Here is a 16,614-nt window from a genome sequence, read left to right on the forward strand (position 1 = left end):
AATCAACGACCATCACAAAGGTAAATAAAACGACTATTATTATACAGTACATTTAGTAGAAAAATTGGTTTATGGCACAGGTGTCAAAGTCAAGGCCCGCGGGCCAAATCCGGCCCGCCACATCATTTCTTTCGGCCCGCGAAAGCAAATCAAACTTGTTAAATTTCATGATGATTGCTAAAATCTGAGCCAAAATTTCATATTTTTGGATGTCAACCACAATAAAAGTCATTATTGACTTCAGATTTGAAAACGAGTTATTCATTAGCTTATATTAATATTTGAAGGGATTTAAACATTCTAATGGGTTCCCCAAATTCATAACGGAGGAAACCATAACTACAATAAAATGACTTTGACACCCCTGGTTTATGGGGAATTGGGAACTGATTCTCATTTTTAATGGTTTCTTATGGGAAATAAAAGTTTGGCAGATGAACTTTTCGCCTTAAAGACACTTTCTGAGAACCAATTAAGTTCGTAAAGTGAGGTATCACTGTATTTTAACTTTTTTTTTAATCCGCACAGTGTTCGTCTTATTCCATTACACACGATTTAAATAGAAGTACAAGCTGGCGCCCGAGTAGGCAGCCATCAGCAAGTACTTTCATATGCCTTTCTTTTTTATGTTGTTTTTGTGTTTTCTTTTGTCATTTCGTACGGGTTGTTTTTCAGCATTTTTGGCCACAACATTCCTCAAGGAGGAGACTCTGCTGAGCGGTTGCGCCTTTTCGTCAGCACGAATATACCAGCACCGTTTTTGATTGGGAGGAACGTCAGTGCCATTTGACTGTCATCGTTGGAGAGCTCTGGGCGATTACGATTTTTTGCGCCTGTAATTGACAGGATTTTCACAGTACCCCCTTTGTACAGCGGAAAGGTCGGTGCTGTTGGACAGTCTGCGGCTGGATGGAGGGATGGATGCATGGCTTGAGTAGCCCACGATGATAGAAAAGGAGCGTCAGGATGCGTATGTGGAACTGTCGCAGCTTGGAATTGAAGAGGATTTACGTGGGACAGGAGATGTGAGACAATCTCTTTTTGTCAATGGATGCCTCAGCTTCGTATTTGCTTTCAACATTTAGCTTATAGCAGACATGCACATTTCACCATGACGTCATTGATCCACTGGTGAAAAGGAGGGTTTGATCCTCTCCTCTTTAATCCAGAACTGCTTCATACAACAAAGAAAGTGCAAAAAGTGCTCAATATTGAATGACTCTCTGTGTCTTTGTGTTGTCATATTATTTACAGTAAAGTCTCTTTATATCGATATTCTCGGGAGTCCGAAAAAATATCGATATAACCGGGACTATGGATATATCCGACCCTGTGCGCATGTAATTTTCTCCTTGCGTTCATAGAAATAGTATCGTAATAAGCGGTACTATCGATATAACCAATATCGATATAACGAGACTTTACTGTATTTATTTTTTTGTTGTTGTTTTGGATTGGATTGGATTGGATTTGCCTTTATTAGTCTCACAGTGGAGAAATTTACATTTCACAGCAGCAAAGTGATGAAAGGAATGAAAGTAGAAAAACAAAATACATGAGCTGCTGGAGGCAGCCACTCTCGCGGCGCCGTCTTGAAGTCAAAAGAACAAAAAAAACCTAAATAACAAATAATATGACAGCATAGAGACAATATGACAAAACAAAGATACAGAGAGACATTCATTCTTCAGGACTTGCTGTACCCTCTTTGTGATGACATGAAGCAGTTCTAGATGAAAGAGGAGAGGATCAAAGCGTCTTTCCACCAGTGGATCAGGGACATCATGGTGGAATGTGCATGTCGACTATAAGCTAAATGTTGAAAGCAAACACGCAGCTGTAGCATCCATTGACGAAAAGAGATTGTCTCACATCTCCTGTTCCACATAAATCTGCTTCAATTCCAAGCCGCAACAGTTCCACATACGCATCGGCGCTTTGCGCTGACGCTCCTTTCTTCTTATCGCGGGTTCCTCAAGCCATGCATCCATCCAGCCGCAGACTGTCCAACAGCACTGACCTTTCCGCTAAACAAAGCGGGGCTGTGAAGATGCTGCCCATTACAGGCGCAAAAAAGCACAATGGCCCCTTTGGTGTCCAACATGGCGCCACAAGAGTGGCTGCCTTTACAGCAGCTCCTGTATTTTGTTTTTCTACTTCTTCCTTTCATAACTTTGCTGCTGTGAAATGATACTATCTTCACTGCCAGACGAATAAAGGCTAATCCAATCCACTCCAATCTAATGCTCTCACCATGCAACCATCCGTCGAGGGTCAGGCTGCACACTTCATTTCTCAGATCACACGAGACCAACACGCCATTATGACTGGATACCCGCACAACGTGTGATCCCTTCCGGACAACGACGCCGTCGCCATCGCTCCGCCATACGTGTGTTACGGTTTTGTTGCACTGAACATTTACCTGTGACACAAGCAACGCTCACAATAACTCTCTGTCAGATTCGTGCTTCTCTCCTGCAAAAAAACGTCGTGGTGAATGTTCCTGTACCTCTCCACTGCGCTGAATCCTGACAGTGCTGTTATTCAACCGCAGCAGGAGGAGGTCGCGTGGCTGCGAATTGAGCACGAGTGTGAATAAGGGCTGCGCGCTAATATCTTGGGCAAGAAGAAGCGGGCAGGAAGTTGACAGCTCATAAAGATGGCCATCGAACGTGACTACAAACTGATCTGCCACCAGCAAAGCTTGATCTGTTGGAAGTTGAAACAACATAAAAAATAAATAAACATTGCGACAGTATGTAAGCAGAATATCTTGATGAGATAAAAGTGTTTCTTACGAATAAACAGACTGTCCATGATCTTCCTCTGAAGGCGGTAAAATTCAGCAGCGGGTCGAACGGAAGCCAGATTTTGCATCGGTTTGAGGAGCCACTCTTCTAAAAGGATCCCCACCAGACCGGCTTCGGCCACACGGGTCCAGCGCACCGGAGGAAGTGAGATAGACGCTGCAACGGAACACTCGCTGGAAAAACAAATAAATATAAAATCCTGAACAAATCTCTCCTGACATATTTTTGAGACGCACATGCGGTACCTTGGCGAGTATCGATAGAGTGACGCCAATTGTTTCCGGAGTCCAGAAAAAGTTATTGCCAGTTTGTTTTCTATCCAGTGGTACGTCTGCTGCCCTGCCTGATAAACACAGAACAGAATAACGTCAGATTCACTTAATATAAACAAAGTCAATTTAAATTACAGCAGGGTCTGAAACTCATGACAAAGTTAGTGCCCGGCCATAAAGTTGCCTGCCCCATTTTTCACAACTTGAAACACAATAAGACGACTAATCGCTAAAAAAAACCATTGTTGCGAATCATAAAGGATTTTTTTTTTTAATTAAGGAAGGACCAACCACAAATGCTCCCTAGCTTAATTTATGGTAAATATCCCTTGCTGGAGATTTTGCTCCAGTTGTCATTTGTCGTCATGTTGCACAATGCAATGTTTGTGTTGCGTTGTCTGCTAAAAGCCACGTGCACTCCTCTTTCTAAGCCCCTTTAAAAACGTTCAAGTACACTTTTCAGTCACGGTATAGTCCAAAGCACGAAAGAGGTTTCTGATTGTCCGCCGTGCCGAGTATGCAAATGTGGACTCTAGTAGCCAATCAGAAGCCTGTTTTGTGCTTCGGACTATACCGTGACTGTAAGAGGAGTCCACGTGGCTTGTAGCGGTTTCCTTGTAGCTATTGCTTTATTGAATGAAACAAACATTTGATTTGACATTTTTTTTATTACATTTTTTTTTCTTGAAGAAGTTGTCGGCCACCCGGGCCGCGACGTTTTGAAAGTTGTACGCCCAACGTAAAAGTTGTGCGCCCCGGGCCTCCGGGCAGACGTTATTTCAAACACTGATTTCAGTCGCCGTAAATAACAAACGCTGAAGAGATGAAGCTAACCTGAAATACGCAGGAAAATGGTAAATTCAATTGAGCAATTGTGAATCTGTTTGGACCACAGTATAAACATTTATGTCATCATAATAACAATCGAGAGGATTACCATATCACAGGGGTGTCTATACTTTTTGCAAAGGTGGCCAGATTTGGTATGGTTAAAAATTGTAGGGTGGACAATTTTGGCGGACGTATTTTACATATAAGAGCAATTAATTTCAGCAAGCCATTCTGTGTTTTACATTTGCTTTTTTATTTTAATTTCAGCTGTGTTAAGCATGTGTTTTGGTTCATTTGAAACATGCATATCAAAATTGAATTGACATTGAAAATTGAAATTGAATATTCATTGAACTTCACTTTTTTAACACAAACTTGTAACAGTTGAACAGAAGTAATTGCTCTTTTGTATGTCGCGATTTGAGAAAATTAACTCATTCACTGCCATTCATGAATTTGTTCGGGAATTGAAAATATGACACAAAACGCCATTCCCAAAATGTGTTTGGGTTTTATTTTTTTCATGCTTGAGTGCCAATAAAGCACTTGCCATGGCGTCTGGCAATGTTTTTTCCCTTCCACAAGGGGGCAACATTTCCGTTTTTTCATGTTAGCACTTTGTTCCAGCTTCAGCTATTGTTAAAGTGCCAATATGTATGTATTGTATTGTATTGTATTTTGGACAGTTGCCCTCATTTGAAGCTCATATAACTCCAAACCCAAATTAACTCTTTATTTTCTAATGAAAGAATTGCGTCTAAGGTATCTTACGCTACATTGAATGTTTAAGTAGCCCTAAAACTCAATATTCTGTGGGTCCTGGAATTTGAGTGAATATGACAAAAACCATGGCACTGGAGTGGACACATTTTTGCACATCTGGCAGTGAATGAGTCAAACGAAAAATTAAACAATGGGCTTTTTAGATTTTGAGGGCCTCATTCAGTACTCCTATACTAATTTACAATTCCTCATGGAGGCTCTAGATGGCAGCACTTAGCACACACAAGTAACGGCGCTACTGCCCAATGTATTAATTCTATATGCAGGCCAGGCGCTATTGACCATGGGCTGCATTTGGCCCCCGGGCCAGACTTTGGACATGTCAGCCTTACCAAATCCATAGCATAGCTGAGCGTAGCTACGCTTCCTCGAGCGATTGGGAAAAAAACGGGAGAAGCCTTCAGAAGTTTGTCGGTCCACAAAATAAGAGCCTCCTTCCACACAGCCTCCACCCGCTGTCCTTTAACATCCTGGTACACGCCTGCGAGAGTGGCCAGTGGCTCTGTGGATGAGATAGCACACTCAAACGACAGATCTCAGGACGAGGTAGGGAAATATAAGAGCGGATCTTATTTTAAAAAAAAAGTGTGACATACTCTTCAGCTCCAGCTGTCCCAGTAGCGAGGTTTGATGTAAATTGTGAAGATATCGAGGCAGGCTCGTCATGATGATGTGTCGAAGGGAGCTATCGTCCCACAAATTCTCGCCTCTGTGTCCCAACAAAGATTCAACTTGTCGGGCAATAAGCAGAACCACGGCACTTGCGTCTTGAAGCAAGTCGCTGTCTCTGGACTGCAAAAAAAAGGGGAGGGGGGTGCTTGTAAAAACCATCATTTTGTTACAAAATAATATTTGGGAGTTTTATGAAAGGAATTTACATCAGTGGCAGGTTTTCTATTCACGATTTTACAGGACCCATAAATTCCAATGAGATATTTTGGACATAACATCAAAGCAGTATTAACTGGTTAAGTCACCTGTTGTCTGAATTCGGCAAGGAGATAGATCACCGTCTTGATTCTTTCCAAAAGCTTGCGTCTGATCTGCGAGCTGACAGCTTGAATCCGGGCCTTTAAAAAATAAATCCCAAATATGGAAGGATGTTAATCCACGAGTCACTAGAAAATATTTTGGAATGTTCGACTAAAATTTGGGGTTAGAGGTGCCTTAACAACTAGATGACCAGCAAAAATGATTTGATTCATGAACATTTCAATTTCTCCACCTTTCTGTGACTCTTACAGTCTCAGCATTGTTTGTCACAACCTGCCGATAACACTTTGCAACACTAGATGTGACTTGATAGCGTTATCAAGGGGTTGCGATGGAGCAATTATGCATTTGTGTGGTTCAGCAGGAACATATTTCATCCACTTACAGATTTTTATTATTTATTTTTGTCAATATGTTGATTTTTTTTTTACTTCAACATAGCTCCACTCTCGGCTGCCTTTGCAGCAGCTCCTATATTTAGTTCTTGTGCTTCTTAATTTCATAACTCTGTGGCTGTGAATTGCGAATTTCGCTCTTGTGAGATGAGTAAAGGTTATCTTAACTCAACTTATTGATAGAGATTAGACAGGATATGCTTAGTCAACACTTGTGACTCAATACACAATTGAAGCACAGACAACTTAGGGTCAATCAGGTCAACAGACACAGCAAGTTAAAATGTCAGCTTCATCTCGGAGATCTGGCCTTGCACAGAATTTAGTACTTGGGATACTCCTTTATCAACAAAGTTATTTCCGACTTGAACATCCTGCACAGGAAGAGCTCATTAGCCAGGTTACAAATTTATCATCTCATGGAAAAACAGAATGTTTTATTGCTTACAGTTGTTGGGGCTCAGAACGTTCCAGGGGCGTGGTATTATAATCAAGAAAACTATGTTTTACTAATGTATCAATTTAATTTGCATGTACTCTCAATAAATAGCTCGGCAGAGGGCCGCAGAATTCAGACGTCTGTCATGAATGACTACGTGTCCTGCCGGCAGTAGGGACAATCTTTCTGGTTCCGAGTCTTTGTCCACAATGTCCGACTGTCATATCTCTGACACTTATCTTACCTTAACTTGCCTTAACTTGTCTTATCTTACCTTGCATCACCCTACCTTATCTTACTTTATATTGCCTTATATTATCTTATGACAGATGGAATGTAGTGACACATCTGAAGCATCATTACCTCCACTGCAGTCAGAGTCGCTGCGCAGCCACTTGCCGTCAGCGTGAGCTTCCGATTGGCTGCTCCCGCGGACAGACTTGCCAAGGTTTCGGGTTGGCTCCTGCCATCTCTTTTTTGTACTGCCAACATCATATTGTTACTTGTCCCCAAACATGCCACCATAGAAATATTCTCACTCAGGCTAGTGCCTGCAAAGACACGGATGGAAATATACATTATATACTGTGTATAGTGTACTAGATAGAAGTTTTAATGTTTTACTGTGTCAGTCAAACGAAGCATCGTTATTTGGTGAGCGTTGATTCTGTCTGTACCATTTGTGTAGGCCGCGGTGGTTTGGAGACATTTTCCTTCCAGTGTGCCATTCAACCACATTTCCTCTCTGCGGTCCAATCTTGTACGTATAAGAAGAGCAGACCCCTGGAGCCATGACAAAGAACTGCCTCCCACCTCCACGCTCCAGTTCCCCATCCTAGACTGAATAAATAGAGAAGAGTTTTTATGCTAACTCGCCATAGGATTTGCTTTCCTGCGGGGACTCCACCCTAAATTAGCAGCCAACCAGGCGCACCCAAGTAATTCTGTGCGCCTTATATGTGAAGTAATATTAAGCCGCAACAGGTCTCACAATTACTTTCAGCAGCCACCGACTCCATTTTTCCCATGCAAGAAGATGTGTGCGGTGCAGGCTGCGATATATAAACCACTGTTTCATTTCAGTAATCTCTTAAAATTAGTTTGCCAGGCAGATTTTTTTCTCAATTTTGTCATAATTGTTCATTTTTGGAACAATGATTATAAATAGAAAATTTGGAGTTTTTTTTTTCTTTTGCTTGTTTTTGTTTTTCGTGTTAAAGTATTCCATTTAGGCTAAAATATTCCATGAAAACCCCTAAACATTTTAAAGAAGGAAGATTGATAATCTCTGAAAATTATAATGATTATTGTATTATGATCAACCATGGAATATTTTTGAGCTCATAAATTTATTTTCTGCAATTTCTATTTTCATGTTTGACATATAAGAATTTCAGCATAATTTCCCTTTTTGATCTGAAAAAAGTTTTAAAATATGACATCCATTATGCTAACCATATAAGGCAGGGGTCGGGAACCTTTTTGACTAAGAGAGCCATAAAAGTAAAATATTTAGAAATGTTCTTCAGAGAGAGCCACGCGCGCGCGCGCGCGCGCGCACACACACACACACACACGCACACACACACACACACACACACGGGCGCGCGCACATACGCAAACACGCGCGGTCACTTTTCAACAAAATATCAGAATGGATTATTTAAACTAACTTTGTGATAGTACTCACCGTTACTATGAATGTTTTTCCGTTCCTCGTGATGAGTAAAAATCCAGACAAACGATCGGAATGAAATTCAACTTGCCGGTCCGGAGGCGGAGTTACTGCTAGCTAGCCTGCGCACGGCTCATAAGTTTCCACAGTTGATATCTGCAATCTACTTCTCGCAGCAGTATGTTGATGCTAACGTTAACACGGGGCTTGTTAAAATGTCACTGACATTCGACTGTTTCATCGATGGTGTTGTTTCATTGCAAATTCGAATCCGAACATTTTCTCTCCTCAAAGGCTAATGAATCCTTCGGTGAAATCAAGCTGAAGTGCACTCGTGGGGCTCATTTAAAGGGGCGTTTACCTGTTTCGACTGACGGTCAGTGTCATCCAATCAAAATTGCGCTTTCCGCCAACTGCAGCCCAACGGGAAATCAACGGCGAAAAAAACGAGAATATGTATATAGTTGCATCGGCGAGTCATATGCAATCATCAAAAGAGCCATATATGGCTCGCGAGCCATAGGTTCCCGACCCCTGATATAAGGCATGCCTTATAGTGTGGAAAATACGATATTTTACAGACAATGACCAAATTCAAAGTGCATATATTGGTTTCCCCTGACCCCCATCTTCCCCTCGGACCCCCCAATCTGCACCTCAGTAAAAAGAGTCACATTGGAGAGCTGGACGGTCGATGAGTTGGTCAAAGTAAGCGTGAGACTGCAGAGGTTGGGACGTCCCGTTACTGACAGACGAGACTGGGTGAAAAACAGCTCCTCACCAGAGTTCAGCCTGTGAGAACCTGACCATGATAGAGTCTGAAATACACAAACACGCACGGAAACAGTTGCACGTTGTATGTTGGACAATGCCTGGCAAAAAATTCAAATTTCTCTAAGAGGACATTAATTATACTCTTTAAATTTAGAGAGAGGGGAAAAGGCAAGTCACAAAATCTTATCGGCGCATACCGTATTTTCCGGTGAATAAGGCGCACCCAAAAGTCCTGATTTTCTTCAAAAGATGACCCTGCGCCTTATACGCAGGTGCGCCTTATTTGTGATGTCATATTGAGCCACAACAGGTCTCGCAACTACTTTCAGCAGCCACAGACTGACTCCATTTCCCCCTATAGAAGAAGTCGTGCGTAACCTCAGCTTCTACTTTAGTGCCTTATAATGTGGTGTACCTTTTATTTGGAAAACTTTTATATATTTATATATTATATTTGGAAAACGTTTTTCATTCATTGAAGGTGTGCCTTATAGTCTTATATATGGAAAACGTTTGAAAATACACCATTGAACGCCTTAGACACCGGAAAATACGGTGAGTCAAATAAGGTATACCATAAACAATGTCAGCTAACTGAGTGATGCTTATATTTTTATTTTTATTTCTTATTTGTATTTGTATTTGTATTTTTATTTAATTGTATTTATTTTATTTTTTTAAGTATGTATTTATTTGTTTGTTTATTTTCCACCCTTATGTGTTTCATTGGTTTCTTGAGTTGACTTTTCAGCTTAAAATTTGAAAATGGAGCATTCATTGAAGGTGCGCCTTGTAGTGCGGTGCACCTTATACACCGGAAAATACGGTATCCTTTTATTTCCACTTCCCTCAAGTTGCAGTGTATCTGAAGCACGCTGTAAAATAAGCTTGCAACTCTGAAAAAACAATGTAAGCTTGCAAATGAAGTTCTCGCTGTTAGACAATTCGACACCATTTTCAGACAAGTGGCAGCTGGTGGAGCTTTGATTGACTGACACATCGGCTAGTTACTGGAATGTGGTGCCCCACTCTGGTCCGATTTATTGCATTGAAGACAAAAAATGGATCCATGTACTTACGGGCTGTGGTGGGCAGACGGCCAGTAAGACTGTGTACTCCAAGTGATCTTTGAGGTTAGTTTGGATTTTCATCAAAACGGAATGCGACCGACATGGCGCGGGCGACACTTTGTCCAGGCCGATATTTATGTGGAGGCTGTGCATTCCTCGTGGACCTTTCTAAAGAAACACACAACATAATTAGAACTGCCAAAAGAAGAAGAATTTATATTGTTATTCAATCCAGTGGAAGATTATCCAAATTATGTGTACCTGATACTTCAGGCCTTGTTTTACACTCCTGTTGTCCCATCTGAGCTCAGCATTTTGTGAGAGTAAGTTTCCTTCCTGGCTGACTGAGACACAACCTTTCACAGGAGGTAACAGTATCTACTCACACGGAAAAATACGGAATTAAACTCAGAATAAAAATGGTCCGCTGGTTCGAGAATGACACCAATTGGTATTTCCTTACCGTTTGGGTTGAGAGGTGAGCACATGCCTGTCCCCTGCTGGAGTTGTCCTGCCAGCGTTTGTTTAAGCTCATGGAGATGTTGAGCGGCATTCCGCTGATCCAAGACAGCTGGGTCTGAGTTGAGCAAAAATATGGAAAAGAGCATAATGCAGGACAGGGGAATAATCATGCTGTGAAATCAGAATATGAACCACCACCTGCTGGAAGCTACGCCGCTCTTTCTCAGAGCTTTGAGAGAGTGTGTGAAGTGAAAGCTGGCGAAGGAACGAAGAAAAGGGCTGGTTTAGCTCCAACTTGGTCTCATTCAACTCGTGGGATTGACTCCTAAAGCTGAGAGCTCTGATCTTGAAAGAGACGAAAGAAAAATGTGATTAAAAAAATCAATATCAGGAAAAAAATGGCAGTCATCTGTTTCAATGCGTGCAAAGGTCAACCTGTTCCAGTTGACCGTGTCTCATCCATCTGATGGAAACGCAATCCAGAGAACCTTGGAGGGAGCGCTCTATTCCGACATTCAAACTGGTCAAACGAGGCCTCCACATCATCTGAACTATGGAAATCACATGAAATCATTATCAAGGAGGAGACTGTGATTAGCGGTTGCACCTTTTCAACAGCACGAATATGCCAGCACCGTTTTTTGATTTGGGAGGAATATCGGTGCCATTTGACTGTCATCGCTGGACAGCTCTAGGGCAATCATGCTTTTTTGCGGCTGTAATGGACAGCATTTTCACAGCCCCGTTTTGTTCAGCGGAAAGTTGGACATTCTGCGGCTGGATTGATGCATGGCATGGCCCGCGATGAGAAGGAGCGTAAGGATGCATATGTGGAACTGTCGCGGCTTGGAATTTAAGCGGATTTACGTGGGACAGGATATGTGAGCTAATCTCTTTTCATCAATGGATGCTACAGCTTTGTGTTTGCTTTCGACATTTAGCTTGTAGCAGACGTGCAAATTTCACCATGACGTCCCTGATCCACTGGTGAAAAGTCGCTTTGATCCTCTCCTCTTTCATCTAGAATTGCTTCATACCACAAGGAGGGTGCAGAAATCGCTTAAGATTGAATGACTGTGTCTTTTTGTTGTCATATTATTTTGTTCTTTTGACTTCAAGTTGGCGCCGCGAGAGTGGGTGCCTCTCTAGCAGCTCCTGTATTTTGTTTTTCTACTTCTTCCTTTCCTTTCTTTCTTTTCCTTTCCTTTTCCTTCCATAACTTTGCTGCTGTGAAATCCAAATTTCTCCACTACGAGACTAAGAAAGGCTAATCCAATCCAAAAACTGTACACATAATTAAATGTGATGTGGTGCCATGATTTTGGCACCTGAAATGTGAAAAAGGACAGGAAATAAAACACAGCTGTGATTCTCAAACAGTGACCATAAAACAGAACACCATTTATTGTTGTTACCGACTGCAGCGCATATGGATCTTATATTCATGACGTGAAACAAAAAAAAGCTAATTTTTCACCATGGATGATTTTTTTTTGCATCAAATTCACCTTTTAAGGTTTGATTCCCACTCTGCAGTGATGGAGGTGCCGTGTAAAGCCCCGACAAACCGAACTCCTGCTTTCCCCATAAGGCTCCATGTTGCACTAGGTAACTCCAGTTCCTGGCTTCATACACGGTCCTCACCGCAACTTCCCTCGGCAGCAGTTTCAACTGAAGAACACAAACCGAGTTATATAAATGAATTAATCCGATTTGGAGGAAAAGCGAAATAAATGTGAGATCGGATTACAATGGAAGTGCAACCACTGAGAAGCGTCAGGTCAAACCACACCTTGGCACTGCTGAGGAAATATCCGCATACAAATTACCAATAATACCTGAGGGTACAAGTGTTTGAGCTCCAGAGATTGTCTATATCCACCGTCAATCACCGCCAACTCCCCAAAGCACCAAAGCCGCCTTTTGCCGGAGAACACCTCAACCAAACCGCCCACGCCAGACTGGCTTTGGTTCAACTGGACAGAAGAAAAGACAGATCATTTTTGGTGATGTTTTGATGGAGATGTTGCATCGCCTTGGTTATTACTCAGCTTCCAACAGACCTGTGAGTGGAAATTGAGTTGGGATGGCAAGTAGATCTGCATCTTGGGGATACTCTGGACCACCTGGATTAGCAGGTCCATGCTGAACCAAACAATATTTTGTCATCATTCGTCAAAGTGACCAAAAACTGTTCCGTAACATTGATGAAAAGGTTTATGCAACACAACTTTAGTTCAGTGACAAAGGCCTTCGGATGAGGAGCAAAACGTCCGACACCTTCAAAGAAGTACAGATGACGGCAGAAGAAACATTTTCATCGATGGACCACTCCTGTACGACTGAGAGCCTACACAGATGTTCCATGACATGTGATCCGATTGGTCCAAAAATAATTCTTTGCTAAAATGGGTGTTGATTTGATCATCTATCAATCCAAGTGACAAATCGTGACAGACAAAACAATTAAGAGCCAAGAAGCTAGGAGTGAAATAATAATAATAATAATACATTTCATTTCTAAGCGCCTTTCAAAACTCTCAAGGTCACTTTACAGTCACAGGATAAGTTTTTCTGTGGGTGAGCAGCGGCAGCCACACGCACCAGCGTTCACTCAACCCGGAAGTAACTCAAATAAACAGAAAGCTAGCTAGATAGCTAATACATAGCTAATACAGTAGATAGGTAACTAGACAGCTAATACTGTAGACAGTGAGCTAGATAGACAGCTAGATATCTAATAAATAGCAAATAGATAGCAAATAGCTAGCTAGATACCCAGATAGCTAGCTCGATAGCCAGCTGGTTAATTTGTAAATTTTAATCCGGCATTGTGAGTGTTTTTTATCATTTCAAATAATGTACGGCGTACTACAACTGAAACACCACAGGGAGGACATAATGGTTCTACAAAGTACTAGTGCGCTGAATCGGCGTACTATTAAATACAGAAAAATAAATAAAAATAGAATAGAACATGAATATGAGCTGGATTTCTGGATTACGGTTAGAACAAAGTATGCCAAATCTAATTCCTATGTGTGAGTTGGTTGAAAATGCTAATCGTTGCACGTGAGAAAGAATGATGTTATTTGCACGCCTACCTGTTGGGCTGATGATGCCCTTGGATAATCATTGCAAGTGAGGATGCGAGTTGGGGATTCAGTGCCATGGAGGACTTCAACTGTGACCCAGAAAGTCTTCCCCATACCTCAACCTAAATGAACAAACAGAGAGATGATCGGTCATCGACAAAAAGTCCTGTCGCCGATGCCTAGGTGTAGTTTTTACTCTGTGTAATTTTTACTTGCAATGCAGGACTGGTGTCACCAGCTTGAGTGTGCTTCAGAGTGATTCGACCCTCTTTGGACACCCCCCGGAGCCCCCAGCCTGCAACGTCTGCAACCAAGTGGAACCGCCAGTTGTGATTATGAGCATGCAATGAGATGCTCCTTAAAGGACCTGAAGAGAGAGGATATTATATCATCACAGTTCATTCTCTAAAAGTGCAAAAAAAAAAATCAGGTCAGCTATTAAGACAAACTGACCTTTCAAATGCACAGTCGCCACAGCGTTGAGACTAAATTGCTTCCCAGTTTGATTTGAAGGTGAGGTAGAGTAGGCGAGAAGTACAGCCAAATGCCCATCAACCGCGCTCACATTCACACCCGAGTCCAGCAGTTTGTGCCCGTCTAAAGTAACCAGAGCCCTGGACTGGATCTGGGACGACATCCATTGTGTGGTACATAAGCCCTTTGGGAAAAATATATATAAAAATGAATACATGTGTGTATACTGTATTTTCGAGGTGCTTAACTCATTCACTGCCATTCCCGAATTTATTCTGGAATTGAAAAGCATTAGTGGAGCGCCATTCCCAAATTTGTTCGTGTTTTATTTTTTCTTGTGTGTGTGAGGGAGGGGGGGGATCCTCTGTTTTCCCTGTCACGATGGGGCAGCATTTGCCTTGTGTACAGCCGCCCCCATTTCGATTTCAGAAAACTCTACAGCCAAATAAAATAGATATAAACTGTTTTTCTGATGAAAGAAAAGAGTCTGAGGTTTCTAACGCTGTATTGAACGTTTATGTAGTCCTAAAAGTCAATATTCTGTGGGTCCTGTTTTTTGAGTGAAAATGACAAAAACCCTGGCACTGGATTGGACGCATTTTTGCCCATCATCTGACAGTGAATTTGTTAAAAATATGCATTTGATGTCACCTTTATGAATGAATTAAGATATCACACAATCAAAAAAATGGGCTGTGTTCACTCCCACAACAGCGTAAACTCCCTCTACAAAAACACCAAAAGAAAGAAAACAACCATATTTTCCAGATTATAAGGCGCACCCAAAAGTTTTCATTTTCTTCAAAAATGAAGAAAATGAAAACATTTTTTAAACACTAATTACAAAAAACAAGCAAAACAATGCCACATCTCCCATGTCTTATTATTGTGCCCAAAACGGAAAATTAAGGCAAAATCCTGACATCAGAAAAACGTTTTATAGCATCTAAAATACCCAAAACACGCAGTATGATATTTTTATCCAAATGCAAAACACCAATAAAAATGACTTAAAGTGTCCAAAATCTGCAAAAAATTGAGCTGCGAATTGGGCATTTTCAGAAAGTCCCGCCCCCAGTTCGTGACGTCACGGCAAGACGTCTTGCATTGCTCGAGAATCAAAACAATGGCTTCAGATTCGGAGAATATGCTTTCTTGTTACACCTCCAGTTATGAATATGATTCAAATGGTTCTGAAGAGGAAAGCATACATGTTTGCAATCGATTAAAGAATTTATTCCGTGCCATTTTGAGGCAACATTGGGGGGAAATGGATCACCAAAAAAGAGGCAGAAAATGGCGACCGAGCTCCTGTGAGGAATTAATCAGCCCATTTCCACAGGCTGATAAATTCCTTATATGGAGCTTGGTCGCCCTCTTCTCGCTCTTTTTGGTGCAACATGACGTTTTCAGACCAAAGAAGCACAGCAAAATGCATTGACGTGATGGAAGGACTGCTACAATGTGTCATTTTTTTTCGGTCAGGGGCGTTTCCTTCAGTGACGTCACGTACGGACTCGTCACCAACTCAAAAACAAGACTTCCGCAGTATTCAGCGTGAGTCTTAAAACGTTAAATATAACTATATGCTGTGGAATCTTTGTAAAATACGCTCAGTGGAAGTCATTTGAAGCCATTTTACAAATTATGGACACAACTTGTCCGGAGACGTCGGTTGTCCTTTAAGCGATTATTGAAATGAAATGCCGTTTTCTATCTCCCAGAATGCACAGCACACTATTACTACAGGTTGAAATGAAGTCAAACAGTTTTTGCTTGACCTGTTGCGGCTCAATATTACTTCACGTATAAGGCCCACCAGCCTATAAGGCGCAGCATCATCTTTTGAAAAAATGAAGGCTTTTGGATGCACCTTATACATTGGAAAATACGGTACTACATTTACAGTTGTACCATACCTCGATAATGTACGGTATCCCTCTTTGCTGCAACCACGGCAAACTGTGCCACACGATTGCTTTTATCTCTTTGGTCATGGGAGAACATTTAAAATTTAGTCTCAGTCCTGTTTGTAGATGCCCGGATTGGACCTTTACAATTAGTGTCTTCCCTTCAGAGGACCCAATCTCCACCTGTTGAATCAACACACAAGTTAAAACATTGTCTCTTTTATTTATCAGAGTTGGTGAATGGCCGAATTTACCTGGATGCTATTGTTGCCAGGGAGGCCCATTGAATTCAAGATGATCAGGGTATGCTTGAAATTACTCCTCACAATGATCCTCTGCAACGTTTTCTCTACGGTCACATCTTGATCCAACTGTAATCCACACGGGACAATTTTGAGTTGAAAAAAGTATCGTCACCAGTCCCACAAATGTCTTACCTTTTGGTTTTGTGCTCTGCAGTGCATCCTGTAATGATATGACTGATTGCCATGATTACCGGAGCTGAGTATGATGTCTGCGTTAGTTGTGAGGCCGAATTTCTTTAACAGAGGCACGGAGTGGTTGAAATGAAGCGATACTTCATTATGTGCCTGAAAAAGCAAAAATGCAGGATTATTCAAGTTCTCTA

At 41.6% G+C, this 16,614-nt stretch overlaps 1 protein-coding gene across 5 annotated transcripts in view; it reads right to left on the reverse strand.

The window, feature by feature from the left end:
* apoltp (apolipoprotein lipid transfer particle homolog) overlaps positions 1 to 16,614 on the reverse strand; it is a 44,358-nt gene that overhangs the window by 2,470 nt on the left and 25,274 nt on the right. For 3 of the 5 annotated variants that reach the window (XM_089008636.1, XM_089008637.1, XM_089008634.1), the window contains exons 47-70: positions 16,424 to 16,576; positions 16,241 to 16,357; positions 15,996 to 16,169; positions 14,056 to 14,260; positions 13,815 to 13,969; positions 13,612 to 13,724; positions 12,571 to 12,652; positions 12,346 to 12,483; positions 12,016 to 12,178; positions 10,943 to 11,058; positions 10,706 to 10,852; positions 10,509 to 10,622; positions 10,307 to 10,423; positions 10,055 to 10,213; positions 8,858 to 9,019; positions 7,204 to 7,366; positions 6,890 to 7,077; positions 5,677 to 5,769; positions 5,296 to 5,491; positions 5,032 to 5,201; positions 3,059 to 3,156; positions 2,802 to 2,986; positions 2,513 to 2,712; positions 2,254 to 2,425 (exon numbers count right to left, since the gene is read on the reverse strand). In XM_089008636.1, coding sequence (XP_088864762.1) covers positions 2,254 to 2,425; positions 2,513 to 2,712; positions 2,802 to 2,986; positions 3,059 to 3,156; positions 5,032 to 5,201; positions 5,296 to 5,491; positions 5,677 to 5,769; positions 6,890 to 7,077; positions 7,204 to 7,366; positions 8,858 to 9,019; positions 10,055 to 10,213; positions 10,307 to 10,423; positions 10,509 to 10,622; positions 10,706 to 10,852; positions 10,943 to 11,058; positions 12,016 to 12,178; positions 12,346 to 12,483; positions 12,571 to 12,652; positions 13,612 to 13,724; positions 13,815 to 13,969; positions 14,056 to 14,260; positions 15,996 to 16,169; positions 16,241 to 16,357; positions 16,424 to 16,576 — 3,580 coding nt within the window. Of the gene's footprint in view, positions 1 to 2,253; positions 2,426 to 2,512; positions 2,713 to 2,801; positions 2,987 to 3,058; positions 3,157 to 5,031; positions 5,202 to 5,295; positions 5,492 to 5,676; positions 5,770 to 6,889; positions 7,078 to 7,203; positions 7,367 to 8,857; positions 9,020 to 10,054; positions 10,214 to 10,306; positions 10,424 to 10,508; positions 10,623 to 10,705; positions 10,853 to 10,942; positions 11,059 to 12,015; positions 12,179 to 12,345; positions 12,484 to 12,570; positions 12,653 to 13,611; positions 13,725 to 13,814; positions 13,970 to 14,055; positions 14,261 to 15,995; positions 16,170 to 16,240; positions 16,358 to 16,423; positions 16,577 to 16,614 lie in introns of those variants that run through there. The other 2 variants (XM_089008635.1, XM_089008638.1) reach the window with 2 other exon arrangements.

This window comes from Hippocampus bargibanti, linkage group LG11, assembly GCF_051943395.1.
Source record: "Hippocampus bargibanti isolate YZ-2025 linkage group LG11, ASM5194339v1, whole genome shotgun sequence".
Lineage (NCBI taxonomy): Eukaryota > Metazoa > Chordata > Actinopteri > Syngnathiformes > Syngnathidae > Hippocampus > Hippocampus bargibanti.